The sequence below is a fragment of the Numenius arquata genome, chromosome 19 (assembly GCF_964106895.1).
Source record: "Numenius arquata chromosome 19, bNumArq3.hap1.1, whole genome shotgun sequence".
NCBI lineage: Eukaryota > Metazoa > Chordata > Aves > Charadriiformes > Scolopacidae > Numenius > Numenius arquata.
This window is the reverse complement of record NC_133594.1, coordinates 7017732-7036869: the sequence shown is the minus strand read 5'-3', so window position 1 is coordinate 7036869 and position 19138 is coordinate 7017732. Positions and strand designations below refer to the sequence as shown.

The 19138-nt window shown below is 41.9% G+C and overlaps 1 protein-coding gene across 2 annotated transcripts in view; it reads right to left on the bottom strand.

Moving 5' to 3' along the window:
• The window catches only part of NUP214 (nucleoporin 214), a 43652-nt gene that overhangs the window by 14814 nt on the left and 9700 nt on the right, over positions 1-19138 (bottom strand). Inside the window, exons 12-28 of one of the 2 annotated variants that reach the window (XM_074161082.1) lie at positions 18466-18922; positions 16908-17083; positions 16099-16190; positions 15416-15505; positions 14887-15036; positions 14484-14642; positions 12166-12269; positions 11450-11632; positions 10873-10958; positions 10688-10771; positions 10107-10352; positions 9217-9378; positions 8147-8255; positions 4767-4842; positions 3963-4071; positions 2649-2754; positions 512-585 (exon numbers count right to left, since the gene is read on the bottom strand). In XM_074161082.1, coding sequence (XP_074017183.1) covers positions 512-585; positions 2649-2754; positions 3963-4071; positions 4767-4842; positions 8147-8255; positions 9217-9378; positions 10107-10352; positions 10688-10771; positions 10873-10958; positions 11450-11632; positions 12166-12269; positions 14484-14642; positions 14887-15036; positions 15416-15505; positions 16099-16190; positions 16908-17083; positions 18466-18922 — 2463 coding nt within the window. The remainder of the gene's footprint in view (positions 1-511; positions 586-2648; positions 2755-3962; positions 4072-4766; positions 4843-8146; positions 8256-9216; positions 9379-10106; positions 10353-10687; positions 10772-10872; positions 10959-11449; positions 11633-12165; positions 12270-14483; positions 14643-14886; positions 15037-15415; positions 15506-16098; positions 16191-16907; positions 17084-18465; positions 18923-19138) is intronic. The other variant, XM_074161083.1, reaches the window with a different exon arrangement.

The window sequence follows — 19138 nt, the reverse complement described above, 5'->3', positions numbered from 1 at the left end:
AAGACTAAAATTAGAAGCAGAATACTTCAAGAATATTATAAAGCAGGTTTATCAGTCCCACTTTTCCAGACTGGGCAAATACGGTCTACCTATGAAACAGAAAGGCAGCCTATATACTGTCAACTTAATTGTAGAAGCAGCACAAAGCCATCCCAAGCGTTCCCCTCCCATTACTAAATGCTCATTCCATTTAATGACAGCTTTCTGTGTCAGATCACCTCAGCAACTTTAAATCTACAGATGAAAGACAGCAGAGGAAATGACTACAGATGTTATCCTTTTCATAAACCTAGATGTTCTTTGGCAGCAAATATTTTGCTTACTCTTAATTGAAAGGCAGGTGGCCTAGATTTCTGTGCATTACAGGCCATAATCCAGCATACGTACATGTTATTGCAGCTACTAGGTTTTTAATAACAGAACTGCAACATAAAACAAGAACCACACGAATTAGGAAGAGTAAGGATTCTCTTAGCAGGGAAGAGATGTTTGCACGCTCTGCCAAACCAACCTTGTGAGGAAGCAAGGCTGGACAGTGTTGGTGATGAAGCAGCTGATGTGACAACACCAAAATTAAATCCAGACCTGGGAGGAAAAAGGAGAAAGAACGACACTTAGCTCAAAGCGTTGAAACTTCCAACCCCATGATTAACACAACTTTGAGACTCAGATTTCCAGTACAGCCTGGCACAAAGTCAGGCCCAAGAACAGCTTCTCCAACAACCAAACAAGCAGAGAAGCACGTACACAGACTGGGCTCCATTTGTTTCCCCTCTGACAAGGCTTGTAGAGGGTTAAAAAGAATCAGAATTGAAGTTCTTTTGACCACCCCTCATCCTACCGTATTCTTCCCTTTCTGCTGTATATTTCTATCCCATTCTGCTCGGCAGCTGAACACCATGCACCAAATCCTGATAGCTTTTGGGAAATTAGCAAGAGCAGAAGCCACAGCGGCGACTAGACTTTCTTTAAAGAGCTAAAAGGTAAGAGTGCGTGTACAAAAGGGAATAACTGGATACTACCACCCATCAAAAAGGAGATCACTCATAGCAAGACAGAAATTAAAAGCTTCTATGACTATTTCACACTAAAAATACTTTGTCTTGCAAAAATCTTTCATCATGAGCACTAGGGTCCTCCAGAAACCTTCACTCCCTGGGGCTTTTTAAGCTTTCTCTGATTCTTAAAGACCAGCGGCTGATACAGAAGTCAGGCCGTGTAGCTAAGACACCACTGACAACAACACTGCATTAAGCATATGGTTTACAGACTGAGGCACTGCAGCCTGGGACAAAGGCAGGGTTTGTTTGCTTTTTGAATCTGAATTTCCATGTCTCAAAAGGCCTATTTTAGCACTTTGAAGAGCACAAGGCTTTTGGGTAACATCTACTTGACAAACTTGCAGAGAAATGGTTAAGACTGAAAGAAACCAGCCATTTGAAAGTATGTGTGTTCTGAAATACTTAGTGTTACCCATTTCCTAAAGAGAAATTCACTCGAGTATTAGATAGGTAAACATGCAGAATTTCAAATAATCATTTCCAAGAAGTTGTCCCTCTCCCCCAAACATAAGATATGATCAAAGAAGTATTTGTCATCCATGAAAAAAAACAAACCAGCAACATTCCGTAAGAGAGATTTCATAGTAACTATGTTCATAACATGTGCCTTGCTTTGTGTTATTGTTATGCAACAGAGATCACCAGATGGCATAGGGACTCTAGTCACCTTCATGAGCAGATTACTTTTCAAGCCAAAACATGGAATTTTTTCTGTTGTACTAAAATAAATAAGTAATTCAGGAAGTTTCACCATCAGTATGAATTTCAAGTCCTAATCAGGAATTCCAGCACTTCTGTCTCTCAAACCCCTGCCAGCACTTGAAATTCGTATATGTATGCTCAGGTTAGAAAACCCAACATCATTCCCTTTGGAATACATCTTCAGAGGTGACGAGCATTAATATAACCAAGTTCAGGTTCTTTCTTCTTCTTCTCTGGGAGCAGAAGCTTCCAGTGCTCAACCTCTGCTGCTGCTGTTGTAAAGCCAAAGCTCATTCTCACATGTCTCTGTACAACTTGCTAGGGATGATTTTCCTGCTACTGCTCTTTGTTCAGTACATAAAGAACAAGGTTTAAACTAGCTACAGTCTGCCTCCGTTTCCTATTCCTTAACCCCAGTATAGAAGATACGGCATAAATGTTCTCTGACTCTATGAGAAGTGGTGACATGCCCTCAAAGACCATCAGTGAACCCAGCGCATCAGACCATGAGTGGGTCTCAACCACACTCATATTGCTCTAATCTCAAATCATCACCTGATGATGAGAAATACCAGTACATACAGTGTATGATTGTTCAATAACCCACTGTAGATAAGCATGAAAAGAAAGCCAGTCATTATTTACTCTTGGTTAGTTACAGACTGAAAAAGTCTCAAAGCAACACAATGTTGTGTCAAATTCACACAGAGCTTCAGCCCTCACTCAGGTTGGCTTCCACAAACAAGGTCTTCCAAGAACTCTGGTACAACCCCTGCCCTCCCAATCTAACATTTGCAGGTGCCATTTTACAGTATTACACAGCTTGTAACAGCTGATACTCGTATTTAACATCAACTACAAAGAAATCTTAACGTTCATACAGACCCCATAGCAGAAAAGGAGAACGCTTTGTTAAGCTGTGCAGTTGTTGTTTGTACTGATGTCACGGCAGAAGAAGTCACAGCTGTAACTGTTTTCACTGTCCCTTGTCCTGTAAGTTACAAGAACAAGCATTACAAAAAAGAAAAAAAGCACCTTGTCATCCAACTATCAAAAGAGGAAGGAATATTTCACACACACACAGTCTGCAACTTTATCCACTGGAAACAAAGCCTCTTTGCCACTGATACCAGGTCTGATATTTGTACACAGAAACATTCCTGCTACTGCTACAACGTCAGAGAACACATGAATTATTTCAAAGACTTAAGGCAATAACATATAGCAGATTAGAGCAAAGATAGGTGTCACCATCTCGACAATTAAAATTACATTTTAGACAGTTTAAAACTAATTGTCTGACAATTTAAAAACTAAACAATAAAATCAAGAAATCCTTGGTAAATCCTCTCCTCAATATATCAAAACACATTTCAAATAAAAAGGAAGTGCTATCAAATTCAGGAGCTGACATTCTCAATGAACCAAAATTTAAGAAGCATTTGCCAAGTCAAATATGATTCCTGGCTATTTTTACTGCTTCTTACCCCTGGCTAAGAGGCAACCTACATCCACGGATTAAAGGCAGAAGACCAACAGAGATGGATTTCAGACATTTATGCAAGAGGTTTATAAAACCATGTCCAATGCAAGCATTATTATCTAATACACATTAAAAATCAATTCCTTCCCTAAGAGTTTACTCATACCCCATTTGCACTGAATGATGTAAACCGAGGATTCCTTTCCTTAGAAGCTTCTAAACTGTGCGCAACAGACCACAGCATCTGAACTGGCTTTGAAATTAGTCATACAGCCCAGTGCTCAGGCCCAGTACCCAAATTAGCTCATTTCAAAGTAGTTCAGGTACTGCTACGGTGCTGCAGCCTATAGTATAGAATCTCATGTTTCAAAAGCAAACCAAAGGTGTCTGCTCTCGATTTGCTGTCAAACCACAGCAGTCTTTGGTAGATGTGCTTCCAACATTTCTTGTTAAGGGTTATACATTCCAAATCAACTTTGAATGAGGAATTGTTCCACTGAATTCTAGATGCAGGCAGAGACAAAACATAGGGCTGGATACAAAACCACCGTCTTGCTCTTCTGTACTTTGGTTTTCCAATTTCTCTCCCTCAAGGAGAGCAGCCTCTCGGTGAAGGCAGGTCTTTTTTCCTCAGTGTCTTCATTTTCTGGATTGCACACCCTAATGTGACAAGAGACATCTAGGCCTAATTTCCATCTCAACTAAAGACAACTTGCCTGATACTTTGTTGCCAGATGACGTTGGACCAGACGTAGATGCCATAGGACATGGTGCACACACAGAGGAAGGTGGAGTCTGTCCCTTAAGCGAGCTCGTTAGAGGTGTCTAAAAACACAATACCACTTCAGGTCAGTGCAGTCTGTCCATTAACAAACATCCTTCTAACCCTGGCCTGGTATGATGAAAGTCATGCAATGACTTAGAAGCAACCTAGAAGAAGGTGGTCGAAGCACTTAGAAGTGCCCCTCAATGTTGGGCCCATTATTTCTTGACACTTAAATACAGGGTCAATACTCAACTTTTTTAACAAGTCTCTTGCAGGGGCTTCCAAGCCTCCATGGGCAACAGCTCAATGATTGCAGGTGAGAAAGACTGCTGTGTGGACAGAAAATCTATCACCTTGCTGACCAGTAACAAATGTTTTCAGTAGAATAATAAGATAGGCAAACTACTCTCTCCTTTGATTGCCTAGCACCTTTTTTTTGGGGTGAAATTTAGGTGTATCTACCCAATACGGTTTCCTTTGTTGTTAGCTGCAACCCTTACAGCTGCAAAGCTGTGGCCATTAGAAAGCTGCAAGTCTTCAAAAGAAATAAAATGCAAGACATAACAAAGATATGCCTGGCATCACACTGTCGAGGTCACAGATAAATAAATGGTTTGCCAAGAACGCAGGGCAAGCTCTGAAAAGAGATTTTTCAGATGACCTGTTCACCAACAATTAAACAAACTGAGCCCAAACTGAGCTGAGCATGCCCAGGCACAGTATTCCACAGGGAAAGGGTTCTATATTGAGATACCTGTTTAGCTTGATTTGTAGCAACAGTTGCCAAAACCTGGTGGACTGCCTGGGCTGCAGAGTGAGGTACAGATGATCTTAAAAAGAAAAATTAAAATGTTAAATGAATGACTAGCGTAAAAGAGGACCTCCTCACCTCTCAAAAAGCACAGCTTGCAGAAGTCTTGAACAACCACCGCTATTAAAGATTCCACACACAACTCCAAACGAACAAATCTGATTAGGGAGTAAACCTCTTAAATGAATCAGCCACATTTAACAAAGGAAGTCTGCAAATGCGTTTAAAGCTCTAGAATTAAACGATCAAGTCGTCTTCATACACTCTTGTCTCTGAAGAGAGTCAGGCCCTTCTATTTTACAGGGAGTTGATAAAAAATCAGCAGGTAAGGGGATTACAATTTTATGCCTAGTGGATAACAAATTTAAGAAGCTTCCTTTATAGTGTGGAGCCCAGACAAGTACATGCAACTCTCAGAAATGCTGAGCAAGGAGACAAAGCTGGGGGTGGGGAGGAAGCACTTCATGTATGAACATTAATGAAGTCATGGCAAGAACAGTGATAAAACTAACCTATACTCTACATTTTCAGTTTGGGAATTTTGACCATGAAATAAATTGTACATCAGAGCCCACAGACAACTGCTGCAGAACAGCAGCTACTTCTGGGGCGAAGCTTCCTACCTACACCCTGTGGGCCACTAACACACCAAATCACAGTAACTTGGGAACAGCCATCTAGTTTTAGCATCTCAAGTCTGTGGCTCACCAGGTTCAACAGCTTAAATGGCCAATGCTAGAAGCTTTCAGAAGCTTAAATCAACACTGATTGCATTCTCTTGGTGGCAAAAGCCACCTTTCTCTTAGCCTAGCAGGCTCTTTCCAGCTTGACTCAGGCCAGGTGGTCCCTAAGGCAATAAGCAATCAATATATTACAGAAAGGGCTGAGGCTGGAAATCCCAGACAGTAACTGAACGCGGGCATCAAAAGTTGTGTATCTCCTAAAGCATGAGGACTCCCAAACTGCTTTTGCTATTTGGTCAGCTACAGGCAAACACAAAGAAATTTCCTATTATATTCCAAAGGAAGGGGACACGTGCATGAAACAGTAGTTTTGCATAGCCATTTGGTCTTGGATAAGGTTTTGTGCCTTCAACAGCTTTGCATTACTAGTAAGACCTTCCTTCCAGCAACGTGCCCCTCTTTTGCTACATTGCATGGCCTCTGGGCGGAGGGCAAAGCAAACAAGGAAAACTTCAAATTAACACTGGAAAGAGCCCATGTTGGGAAGGCGCAGCTGTAAAATTCAAGTTCATACAAACCCTGAACAAAAAAGAAAACAACGGAAGGTCTGTGAAATTCATGATAGGGTGGGACCTTTTCCCCAGAAAATTCTCAAGATCACTTGACCCACAGCTTCTCTGACAAGGCTATTAAAATGCTGGCTTTGATTTCAGTTGTGGAGAGAGGGTTTTTTTTTTTGCACTGAAAACTACGTATGAGTAACTGGAGTGGGACCACCAACGCACCTAGCCACAGGCCATTGAACAACTGATAACAACTGAAAAATCATTACTGCTTAACAACCCGAAGAGTGTGCTGTGGCGGCAAAAGAGCCAGGATATCTGAAGTAGCAAAAACTGATGAATTAACTTTGCTGGGTGAATGCTCTTTATTTTAGTGCTGAATCTGACTGGCAGGCACAGGTTCATTTGGGTAGAATTTTCAGAGAGTACATTTTTATGAGGTCAGCTATAAAATAAGACTGCAAAAAGCCTTCAAGATATCACTCTGCCTGGTGCTCTATAAATTAGAGAGATCAATCAATACTGCCAGTCTGAAACTACTTGAAAGTAAGACAGGTCTTTAACTACAGTTCAAGTGAAAACCAATCTCAGATATGTATCACTCGCTCATGTCCTTGTCTATGTACAGCCAGTACCCTTTATATTTTTCACCACAGTTTTGATGGAACAAAGGGTGGAGAACTCTTCCTGGTCAAAACACTGCTTTTAGCAAAATTTCCCAAGCAGAGCCATTTGCAAATTTTACTTTCAAAAGATGTAGCACTGCCTTTCCCCCTCTCAGTTTATCACTTTCAGGAGAAAACAAAACACTAAAAAGCTGCCAAACAGTTTCCCAATTAAAATGCAGAACCATGATGTAAATTTCAAGGTCAGCAGCTGAGTACCACCACTGTAAAACGCTGTTTCCTTTTTGAAAAGCTGCATCAGAGGAATTCTACCTTTTTTCTTTGACAGTGAAGAACATACGTATGAAAAACTGAAGTGATGCAAGAATGGAAATTGTTCCAGGAGCTGCAGGTATAGCCCACAGTTATATGGATAAAACATTTGCAACTCCATGTGGACTTATGATCTGAGGTATGTGGGTGAGTTTATCCTGCTTTATGCAGTAAACTCAACTTTGCTCAGGCTTTTCAGTAGTGACCTTGCCTCCCCAGACCAGAAACAGCCAATATTATCTTGGTCTTAAGCAATGGTAGGAACATCAAGCAGATAGAGTTTCAAGGTCATTACAATGACAGGGAAAAGGACTAGTTCTGTGGCTGGTGACAGAGCCTGGTGATAAGACAGATCTCTGGAATGAGCTGAGCTGGCTGTTGTCTGTAGGAGGCAGAGAAGTAGAAAACCCAAGCGTTACAGCTAACTCACAAGAAATCTTAATAAATTCAAGGTTAAATACCAGAACACAACATTCATAATTTACTCATGAGGAAGACAGCCTTGCACCTCTGTATTATTCCAAAAAGTGATCAGCCCCTACTGACACCCAATCTCTCAGTCAAAATTCTGATGTCAAAGAATTTGAGACAAGTTTCCAGAAAAGCCAGAGCACAGTTCTCCCTCCCTCAGGGGGTGGATCTGGGAACAGGCAGAAGAGGCATAACTCCAGAGAAGGTTTTCTCTGTAATGGATGACGAAGCAGAAGGAACAGCATCTGGACAGTTTAAGGCCACAGACCACACTCAGTGACAGAGATGTACACTTCCCTCACAGAAAGAGGCAGAACAGAGGTAGTGACTGGAGAGATACCAGATCCAAAGTACATACTGGCAGTAAAACCACTGGATCCCAAAAGGAGAGGATGCACTAAAATGCGTTTCACAGACTAATGGAGAAAGAGGTTAACACAGGTCTCGTCGTTTGTTCAGGACAAGCCATTAGCAAATCCTTGAATGACCTGGAAAGAAAGTATTTCTTCTTTTCATTCCAGAAACCCAATAACCCTTCTCTAAATGAATCCACTTTAGGTCTTACACAGTCAGACTATGTAAAATACTACTACTGCTCCCCATTGGCAGATGTGCTCTATTGCAAGTGCTACTGAAGGCTACCAGAAAGAAGGGGAGCCCCCACTCACCCTATTACTGCAGAGACAGCTGGAGTCAATGCACCAGTCTTGAGTTCTCGCACATTCACCACCTGAGGAACGTTTTTCAGAGTTGATTCAGTCAAGGAGGTGCTTACAGCTTTAAGGAAAAAAAAGGGGGGGGGGGGAAAAGAGGTAAAGATGATGTCCATATTAAGCATTTCATTCAATACGGTGCCTATGCATAACTCCAGAAGAAATCCACCCAAATTTCTAGAAGGTATGTGGTGTAACTGGCCCAAAACGTTTGGTATCCCAGCCTTCAATAAGGACATCAAACAAATGGACAGCTTTCTATATAGTTGGTACACTTTTCATTGTTAGCTGACCAAGTCTAATTATTTTTACCAACCTTCCCTTATCTACATTGTAACATCTTAGGTTAACAGACCTTTGTAGTTACACACCAGCCTCCGCTAGAATTCATGTCACTAGTCCACTTTCTGCACTTACACTCTCCTTGGGCAAAGAAAATAAACTAATCCAACTCCTCTACCAGGAACTGAACTTTGCGTCTTTTCCGCACTGACACTGTAGTACTAAGGAAGCACTGAGAAATGTCTAAAACCAAACAAGAAAAGCTTAAATTGGGGAACCTTTCTCCTGTCAACTCAAAACCTTCCCTACAAGCAGATCCAAGGCTTAACTCAATAGTTCACCTTTAACTTTTCAATATTAAAATTCTTCAGATCTTTTAATTGCATAGCTAATAATGACGAGTTATTAGTATAGGCCAGTGACAGCCTCTCTTTGCTCTCCAACAGTTTCTTGCACACAGATCAATGGCCACGCCAGGATCTCCTAAGAGGTATTGACATTTCTGCCACTACACAGATGAGAAGGGGACAAAGAAACCTGAGGTGGGAGTTTTTCAGGCATTTTGTACTAGTAGCTTACGGGGAAAAAGGAAGACAAAGAAACACTGGATAGCTCAGACGTGCAACAAATACAGATCTGCGTCACATTTTGTTTGATGATCTTCTCCTTTGAGAGCACTAAATTCCTGTGAAAGTCACATTCAGCTGCTCAGAGGTCACTTGGGCAATTAGCCATCCTTTTACCTGGGGACTGGTTAGCCATCTGCCTCCGCAGAGCTGCAGCGGCAGCTGCTTGTGGTGCTGGAACAGTGACAGAAGGAGCAGGGGCCCCATGTTTCACAGTCTTTGTTGCAAGCATTGTACTGTCAGCGCCTTGTGGTATGATTCTGCTTGAAGATGTGGGCACTAAAAAACAAATGAAAAAAATGTTACAGATTGCTGTATCTCTACAAATCAGAGATTTGCTGAACTAGTTCCTCTAAGTACACAGCTTCCTTCTGACCAGACTGACACACAGGTCTTTTAAACAATCAACACAATCTGTCCCTGGCAGTTTCCGTATATCCCGATGAATTTAGCAAGTAAGTCTCAATAGCCGTTATTCCAATGCATTAGATGACTTTCAGTTTGCTGTTATAGACACTTCTGCTGACACCTTAGTTTTCTCTCCGGCTACAGAGATTAAAAAAAAACTCTCGCACCAAGAGAGGAAAATCAAGTGTATGCAAATATAGTTCTTACTCTGACTCACCAGGCTCAGAACTCCTAACCTTGGCCAGTCCAACCAAGTGCAGTAATACTTCAGTTTCCTGGTCTTTGGGCATTATTTTAAGAAATAATGGCATACACTTAAGGCAAATTACTAAAGGGAGACAATGCTACCTATGCTCAGTACTATCTGAAAGAAGCAGGCTATCAGAAAAACACATTCAATGAGATATTTTAGCACTTTCAGGTCAAGTTAATGAGGTCACGATGCCACTCTGCTAATGGCCTCTGGAAACTTGGCAGTGTAAATCTGCACGCTGCGATCTCATTTCTCCAGGATCTGAAGCACTGACAGTGGATACAGCAGTTAAAGATACCGACAAGAACACATGCTAAAGAGGAGAGACATTGCAAAAACAACTCACGTGAAGTACCCATGGTGAGGGGCTGTTTCCCAAAGGACGGAGACTGAGCCATCAAACCAGGCTGGATGGAGGGAGTACGGACCACAGGAGCATGACGAGGGATCTGGACTGGAGCAGCCTCTTCTTCCTGGTCCACTGCCTGTGAATCATCATTCTCCAGTGACTGGGATACTGAGGATGTTGAACTGACTTCATCCAAATCTTCATAGTATCTTGTGGACAAGAAGGCAGATCGGGACAAACTTGCTGCAATAGCAGAAACAAAATCTCGTGTGTGTATTAAGTTGAGAGAACCATCCAGCCTAACAGCCAAGACAGAGACACCAAATCTTAGGATGCTCTTCTACTGTCTTGTTTTAATCCTGCATTGATAGGATTTGACTTCTTAACTGCCAGGAAAGGCAGGCTTCAACAAGATGGTATCTGAAGGAAATTGTGACTGAGAGCAGATGGGGGAACAGGATATCAGAAGTAGGGGCTGAGGAGTGAGAAGCCAAAAACTAACTTCAGCACCGATTCCTACAGCAGGTAAGTCACTCTCCCGGAAAGTATTTCAGGCTTCTACAGTAATTAAGGTTTACCTGGAGCTGTAGACCTAATTGGTGGAGTTTTCCTCTTGGCTAGAAAATTCCTCAACTGTGCCTGTTTCACGGGGGATAATTTAGCTGGGAAACAAAAAAGAGAGTTATTAGTCTATAATCAAACTGCAAGTCAAAAAAAGTAATTCACATTATGATGTGAATGCCAGTAAGAAAGAATAAATTACCAGGTACTTTGGGCAGAGGTTTGGCATGTGATTCCAAGGTAGTTTTCATCAAGGCATTGCGCAGGCTTTCAAGGTCACTGTCAAAACTAGGACAAGGCGGAGCAGTGAAAACCCATGGTCAGCAGAAAGAAACCAAGCAAATCAGGAACAAAAGGCGGCCAAAGGAGCTACCAGTACCATTGGCTTATCTGGAAGAACAACTGGCTTCTCTAGATACTGTGCTATTTAAACACATGCATCTTTAACTAATTTGGAAACTCTAAGAACCATTCACTTCTTCCCCTGAATTCAGACAGACAACCAGCAGGACCTCAGCCTGGAGGCTCTATTATCCTCTTTACTATAAAAACCCCTAACTTTTAGGGGAAATTTCTGATAAGCATTGAACAGTGTGTCACTGAATATAACCAATGAGTTTCTGTATTACCTGGGCATAGTTTAATATCATTTTTAGGACATCCTGTCCTCCCATATCATGTCCACAAAACATCATTCTTTGGAGGATGCACCCTTGCACATTGCTGAGGGCAAGAGAGGAGGAGTGTTAACACCACTTAGGAACCCGTGTTTCACGTACCTTTGAGCACTGCTAAGAGAAGACGTATCACTGGGAACACTCCACTGAGATGTCTGATTATACAGTCGTAGCTGCTGCAAGCTGTTCACGAGCTGATTCAGTCTCTTCCGCTGCTGATTGATTATTTCCCGGTTATTAGCCAAGGTGTTAAATAAAGTCTCTCGCTCAGGAACTATCAGACGCCTTAAGACACCAGATCAAGAGACAGGGATAAGAACCATTTTACATATCCAGCCACAAGCAGACACACACACACAAAGTAATCCAGTGGTTCTAGTTACTTAAACTTCATGAGGTCAAACATGGTTTGGTTTGAACACCAAAGCAGTTCAGTTCATCTCAAATATGTATTTCTCCTTTGAATACACTGCAAGTTTATTTGTTTAGCTCATTTACTTCAAGATGTTTTATTTATTAGAAAGCTTTCATTAGCTACCACCAATGGATGCATTTGGTTTCTACAAAGCTTATATTTTTTCTATAAGCACTAGTTACAGTGCACACAGAGATGCAACAAGCTTGTAACACGTATGAAGCCATATCGTTTGAACCTGTAGCTCCCATTAGGTGTCTTAGTCAAGCTTTATTCCTAGATTCCCTTGGAAAAGATCATACTGTTAAATGGAAAAAGGCTTTTGTCTGTTGACTAGAGATTAATACCCAATTCATTAACATGTTCCTTACAGTTGCTCTGTATTCCAATTTCAGTTACTTACTTCTGCTTTCTCTTCTGTTCCAGGTGCCGATCCCACTCCAAATCCAGAACATCATTCACGTCCTGAACAGCAAACTTCACGTACTGGTGCAAGCGTCGAATTTCCTACCATACAAAGTGAAGTCAGCTTTTAATTCACTTCAGAAAGCTCACTCTCAGTTGAAGAAGCTGAAGACCCTTTGCGCTCATTCAATCCAAGCCATGTGGCACTTTCCCATATTTCTGCCTGGAAAGTTTTATCAGCACAACAGAACCCAACACAGCGAAAAATCTACTTATCAACCAGTGGGGTACCCACAGGGCTTGGCTTAGACATTTTATCCCAGCTCTCAAGCAGAAATAATACTTTCCATAATGTTTGCAAAACATTGCCATGTCTTTACTGAAAGGGTTTGACAAACATCAGGCATTATATAAAACAAACCTTATTTCAAATCTCATTTCCAGAATATGAGTCATTTGCTCCCATTTTACAATGTTGAAACTGCTAACAATTATAGGTGATCAAAGCTTTGCAGGCCATTCATGCAGCTCTAGGATACCAGCGTTCACAGACTATGATTCATGAGAGCATTCACAAATGCTCACAACTCCCACATTAAGGCAAGGAATTAACTTCATTTTTATAGGTAGGAAAGCAAAGAAAAAAAACAAAACAAAACAAAACACAGAGAGAGTGAAGTGATTTATCCACGACCACACAGTTGCACAACTGGCACAACTAAGCCAGGGACCTCTGGCTACAAGCCCTGCTCCCTAAACAAAACCAGCGTTCGGTCTCATTACTGTCATCCCTTCAGCCTGTCATGGCACGAACACGTCTTGAACTCCAATCTCATAAAATGGAAATGGAAACTGCAGTTGGTTTCAGCTCATCTCAACAAAACACTCACTTAAATACAATGATCAAGCACTCAAGTAACACAGATTGAGAAAAATTCCACTGCAACTGTTTTCAAGGTACAGCATGAAATTGTGACATACCCAACCTGAAACCAAATCCAGTCCTACTGTGGGGTTAGCATTACACACCACCAAGCACAGGTTTTCTCTCTCCAGCAGCTATGAGCATTATAGAGGAGCAACTCTCTGGACAGCAAATCGATACGGCTGGACATCAGCAAAGCCTCAGGATCTTTAAATCTTCATTGAAAACTAATCAACGAAGTTGACCAAGCAAGCTTTTCTCACCCAGGAGAATGGGGATGACAAAGACTGAACAAAATTTAAGAGTCAGACTAGAGCTGTCTGTCTTGTAAACTTTTAGAAAGTTGACCTGAAAGCTCTCTCCTTACATTCCAATCCACTTCCACTTCTCTCCCGCTGTTATTCTTTCCTCATGATCCTCCCTCTAGGTCAGTGAAACAAGCATTTCAAGATTATCATCCTTCTGAAGTCACAAACATAAGCTTCAAATATCACAGAAACGCAAGAGGCATCAAAGCAGGCATACAATTAAGACTGTGAATCAATCTACAGAATCCAGGTGAAGATTAAGAGATCAGACCTAAAAGAAATTACTTTGTGTCAGCTGATTTCTCATAACTGTCTGCATGCACTCTCTTGATACCTACTGTAACAAAGATGACATTCAGTTATGTCTTCAGCCTGCTGGTCAAACTTCTTGAGGGGAACTTATCAGTGTATAAAAGACCAAGTATCATTTGTAGGGCACATTCACTCCACTTTCCTTAGGGTTAAATAGTCCTTTCATCACCAGAGTTGTAGCAGAAAGAGCACTTCACCCCTAGTATCTTTCATGTCTTTGAAAGCCTCTTTATATACTGCCGGTTATTTTCCTTTGTGCCTCAGCTTTTAGAATATCATTTAGTTTTATGCTCTGCCATCCATGAAATTAACCACAGAATTCTGTAAGTCATAATAAATCATCAAATTGTTCCATAAGGCACTTGCTGATGATAAAAATAATTCCAAGAACTCTTCTACAAAGTGTTGAATAAAAAAAAAATCTTTTAAGTGAAATCCCTGAACAAACACTACAGGCTGAGAAGGAACAGGATGTCAAGAGTCACATTCTAAGCTTAGAATAGACTTGGATCTCAGGTGAACTGCTTCCCTTCAGCAGGGGTTTTGAGTCATCACTGCAAATGGCAACACCACAGAGGAGCTTTAGGAGAGGATTTTCAGCATGTCTTGCAAACTCAAGGAAAACAAAGCTCATCACACTCTACTAGACTATGTTGAAACAGCAAATACGTAGGGCAGAACAAAACTGCTGGGCACTTGCACATGCAAGCCCCAGTTTTGTTTTATTTTATTTAAAACTCTAGATTTGAAGTTGGCTGACATGCGTCATACCTGAAGCTGTGCTTCACTCTTGGGATCCAAAGGTTTCTTATAGAGCAAGTGTAAATACCCCGAGCTATGATTCCGTTCATTCTGTTCTCTAGCCTCTTCTACCCCTGCAAATCCCTCCAGCAAGGTTGTCTTCAGAATACTAATATCTCCATGAAGTGACTGCAAAAAGAAATAGAACAGATGGGACAAGGTTCAAAATAACGTTTTTTTCATTGCCATCTCGAGCACAGGGGCTTCTGCAAGTGTCTGCCTGAGAGCACAAATCCAAATGTCACCCCCACATTAAAGCAGCACAGTCAGATGTTCCATCTACACCAGTTCAGCTTCAGCAGATTAAATAGGAACATCAGGTGAAGAACAGTCATTGCTGAGGAGCTAAACAGTCTGAAGATACTCTGCTCACCTCTGTTGTCTCTTTAATTTCCAAGAGGAAGGTGTGAAGATCATCTGACTCAGTTCGCAACATCTTCATTTCTTCTGGAGTACCTACTTGGAAACAGGCTTTGGAAGTCCGGGCCTTCAGTTCCTCCAACTCCTTTTGAAAATGTGCAATCTACAAAGTCAAATGGAAGAAAGCGCAGTCACTGAAACGTAGCAGGGTCTGGAACAAATGTTGAAGCTCTTGGATTATGTTTCTGCTACACCATAAACAGCTGTCACTTTGCAGCCAAAGCAGGAAATTCTTCTTGAACATTAACAGGAAAGAATACTCAATTTTTCCAGCACAGTGACTGAAACTAAAAATGACTGAACAGGACACACAAACAGCAGTTACAAATCAGGCTGATTATCTTGCGGAAAAAATTCCCTTCTGATTCCTGAACTACTGACACACCCCACCAGAACATAGGCGAATCGAAAATGAGTGTCTCTGTACCTATACAGTTGCCTTACAGCTTCTAAAATGAAGAAAACTGCTTGAAAAATCTCACCTCCTCTCTGATTCCTGCTATGACAGGGTCTGAATCCTTCCACTGGTGGGCCTGTTTCTCTAAAGCTGTGCTGGGGAGTGCTGACTTGCCCTGAAAAACAACCCCAAAAAACAATATTAGTGATATATCCTTAGCATCAGGGAGCTTAGAATATCAAAAAAGGCCTGCTGTTAGAAACTCCATTAAGTCACCAGGGAGACAATTGCCATAAGCATAAATACTAGTTCCACAGTCAACTAAGACCACTATGTGCATGTTTGAAGTAGGACTGTGAACTACCTGGAGATACGTGGCTAGAGCTTTATGAAAGCAAAGGAAATCTTTGTGTGCTGCTCTGTATCACTGCTTGGATTTTAATATCCAGCAAACTTGATGTCTCTCTTAATACACCGTCAAGGCATCTCTTGATTGCTTATTAGCTGGGAAAGCTGTGAAACCTCATTTCCGTAACAACAGGAAGAATTAGTTTCTACAACTCTGATGATGGCAACATACATCAAAACACAGCTCTCTAAAGACATGCAAAGAACATAGTTTTAGTCCCACAGATTTGCTACTACTTAATGTTAAAAGCTAGCTAATTCTTTGACCTAAGAATAGTCATTCAGCCCAATGTATTCTAAGCAATTCATGGGCCATGTAAAACATTCACCCTTTAAAGAATCCACTCAAGTTCCCATTACCTGGGCAGAGCTTGGCTTTGCTGCAGACGGGGAGATTTTGGCTGTCTTCTGTAGTAAAGAAGCTGAAGGCATATTTTGAGCGGGACGTGCCACTGGAATTTAAAAAGAGGAAGATTGATTAATGAACTTATACAAAGCTTGAGAACAGGTTGTGATCACACACAACCATCATCACTGCTGTCAAATCCAAAAGCAACAGTGGTGTGAGCCCCAGTGCAAGAACACACTTTCTTTAGGTGCTGTTTTACTCCCATCCAACTTCTCTGCCAACGGTAACAACCGTCACTCTCCAGTATCTGGCCTCTGCTAACAGTAACAACCGTCACTCTCCAATATGTGGCTGTATCACTCCGGAAAGACCTCAAGACTCCCAGTCACATAATCACTCAAGAGAAGGAACAGCATTCATTTGTTAGCAGAATAATATCTAATTTAAACTTTTTTGAACTCTAGTCGCTCCAGATGCAAGATAAGGCACCGATCTGTGTGACTGCCCAGAAACATTCATCATCAGAGCTGTATTACAGAGCACTGGAAATGCCAGAGCTCCTGGATCAACTTAAGAAGCTGAATATATTCATTTCACATATGGCTCTCTGGGGAACAAAGTACACAAATAGGATTGAAACCAAAAAGTTCTTCCAAGTCCATCACATCATTACGGTGTGCAAATCAGAAGGTCCGCCGCATCAGTAAAAGCAACAGGAAAAACAAGAAAAAAAGAAGCCAAATGAAGCTCACTATGTCCTAGAACTCTTAGAACATTGTTTATAATGCATTATTCCCAACAATACGCATCAGGCTCCTACCCGCAGCAGGCACAGGGGTCGAAGCCTTCAGTGGTGTGGTAGGAGAGGCTGGGAGGGGCATGGACTGGCTCAGAGGACCTCCAGAAGCAGTTTTTGAAGTGGTGGAGAATGAAAACATAGTGGAAGTGCTTTGACCACTGCTGCTAGTGGGAGAAGAGGTGTCTACAGCAGAGAACCTGCAACAGAAAGCAGAACATCTTTCAGCTTTGAACTGGTCCTGGCTGTTTCCCTCCATCCAAAGTGAAGCACTAAGTTCTGATGAATTAGCATCCTCTGGGATCAGCAACAACTCAAGCTCCAGACACAAAATTACAAGTGTTGCTTCTGGAGATAGTGGGAAGGAGCCATTCAGGATCATTTCTGAACATGTGTAACCACAAAGACTGCCACCATAGACCCACCCAGTGAGCAAAACCAAACGTCAGCAAAAAGTACTACTCTGCTTCAAAATGTATCTCATCATTTAGCACCAAAGCACCAACTGTAGCAAACCTGAGCTGCCTTTCAGTGTCAGCCTCGCAGCAAGGCTTAAACAGAAATTCTGTGAGAAAATATGAATTTCTATTCATCTGCAAACTCGGCTCCTCAAGGCAGCCAATTTAAATATTCAGCCAATTCATAAGTGTATCATTTGCTTTATATACAAAATATAAAATTTAAAAGGCCGTACGAGCTACCATCAGATCCTGGTGTAGTAAAGACTTTTCTAATTAAAAAATAATCATTTGAACCATCAGAAATTTCTTATGATGCATTTACATGAAAATCGCTCTCCATAGAAAGCAGCTCCAATTTACATGGCTCTGTGTTTTAAACCATTCTTTCTAAAAATGGAGAGCAAGTCTCAGGAGTTGGAGGGAAGAGTGGGTCTATGAAATCTGAGAACGCTCATCACTCAAATCCATTTTACGTAGTTCCTAATTAGTATTAGTTTTCTTTCAGTCAGCACGAACAAGCTTTGAAGATTTCAGATCCTGTGTTCAGTGACCAAGCATCCAAAGGTCTGGCACCTTCTCCACTGAACACAGGAGTGGAAAAGAAATCCATCAGCAATGGATACAGCTTCCTCTCAGCTCAGTGATTACTCTTTAGCTTGGAGGTAAGGAACCTTCAACAAAGAAACTTGTGCTATCACCACCACACTAACCAGTCCCAGACATAAAGGATTTCAAATCCCAGTGTTTCCAAAGAGTCTTTAACCATGATTCCCACCAAACCAAGGCATGGAATTACCATTTAGTGCCTATGAAGCAAAGGTATGAAAAAAAACTAGGTCTCTGGCAATTTGGCAAATTATCAGTCTAATTTTTGGCATCATCCCTTGACTAATATTTTGCGCATGAGTGTGATCTGTAGCATGAGAAGCACTGAGGGTTTTCACAGCCAAGACGGCTACGTCTTGGATAAAGAAAGGCTTCCTCAGTGCTTTCTTGGGAACATGGGGAAACGCTGTCAGGGCAAAAAGCCAGAAACCATCTTCAGAACTACCACACATTGTCCATGCCAGGAGCAATTTAACAAGTATCCAGCCACTGCATTAACTACTATATCTACTTACTTCTCATTGAGGTTCACTTTGACTGAAGAAGCTGCAGAGGCAAAAGATGACTTCTGTGCAACAGGTGTTGTGGAGAGCGGTGGCCCAGGTGAGCTCTCTGCAGCTGGTTTAAAGTTCATGGACGCAAACGAAAAGGAGGTGGTAGTAGCTGTAGTGGTGCCTACAGAAGGAGCAGGAGTCACGGATGCCTTAGGAGAAGCAGAGGAGAAAGAGAACGTTGCTGCTCCAGTCAGACTGGGAGCCAGGGATTGCTTGGAGGCATCAGTGGCGAAGGGGTAAGGCGGAGGATCACTGCCCGTGGAGCCAGGCATCTTCACAGCTGAAGGCATGAAGGAAAAAGCAGCTGCTCCACTCCCTGCAGGAGGCTGACTTGAGGCAGGCGCAGCAGCAGCAACACCTGGGCCTGTGTCAGACTTTGAAGAAGTTGGAGGAGTGGTTGGAGTTGTGGCAGTACTTCCTGCAGAAAGACAAAACAGAGAAGGAAGAGACTCATTTGGCCACACTGACTAATGGCAGAAGGTACTGCAAGGCCAAATGCTATTTGATGGGGACAGTTCAGCATTATCTCACTGGACAGACAGTACGGTGAGGAAGAGAGATGGCAGAGCCAGGCTTCCAGTCCCCAAACCCAGTAAGTGATAGAGAAACTGCACAAAGTCCAAGCCACGATCAA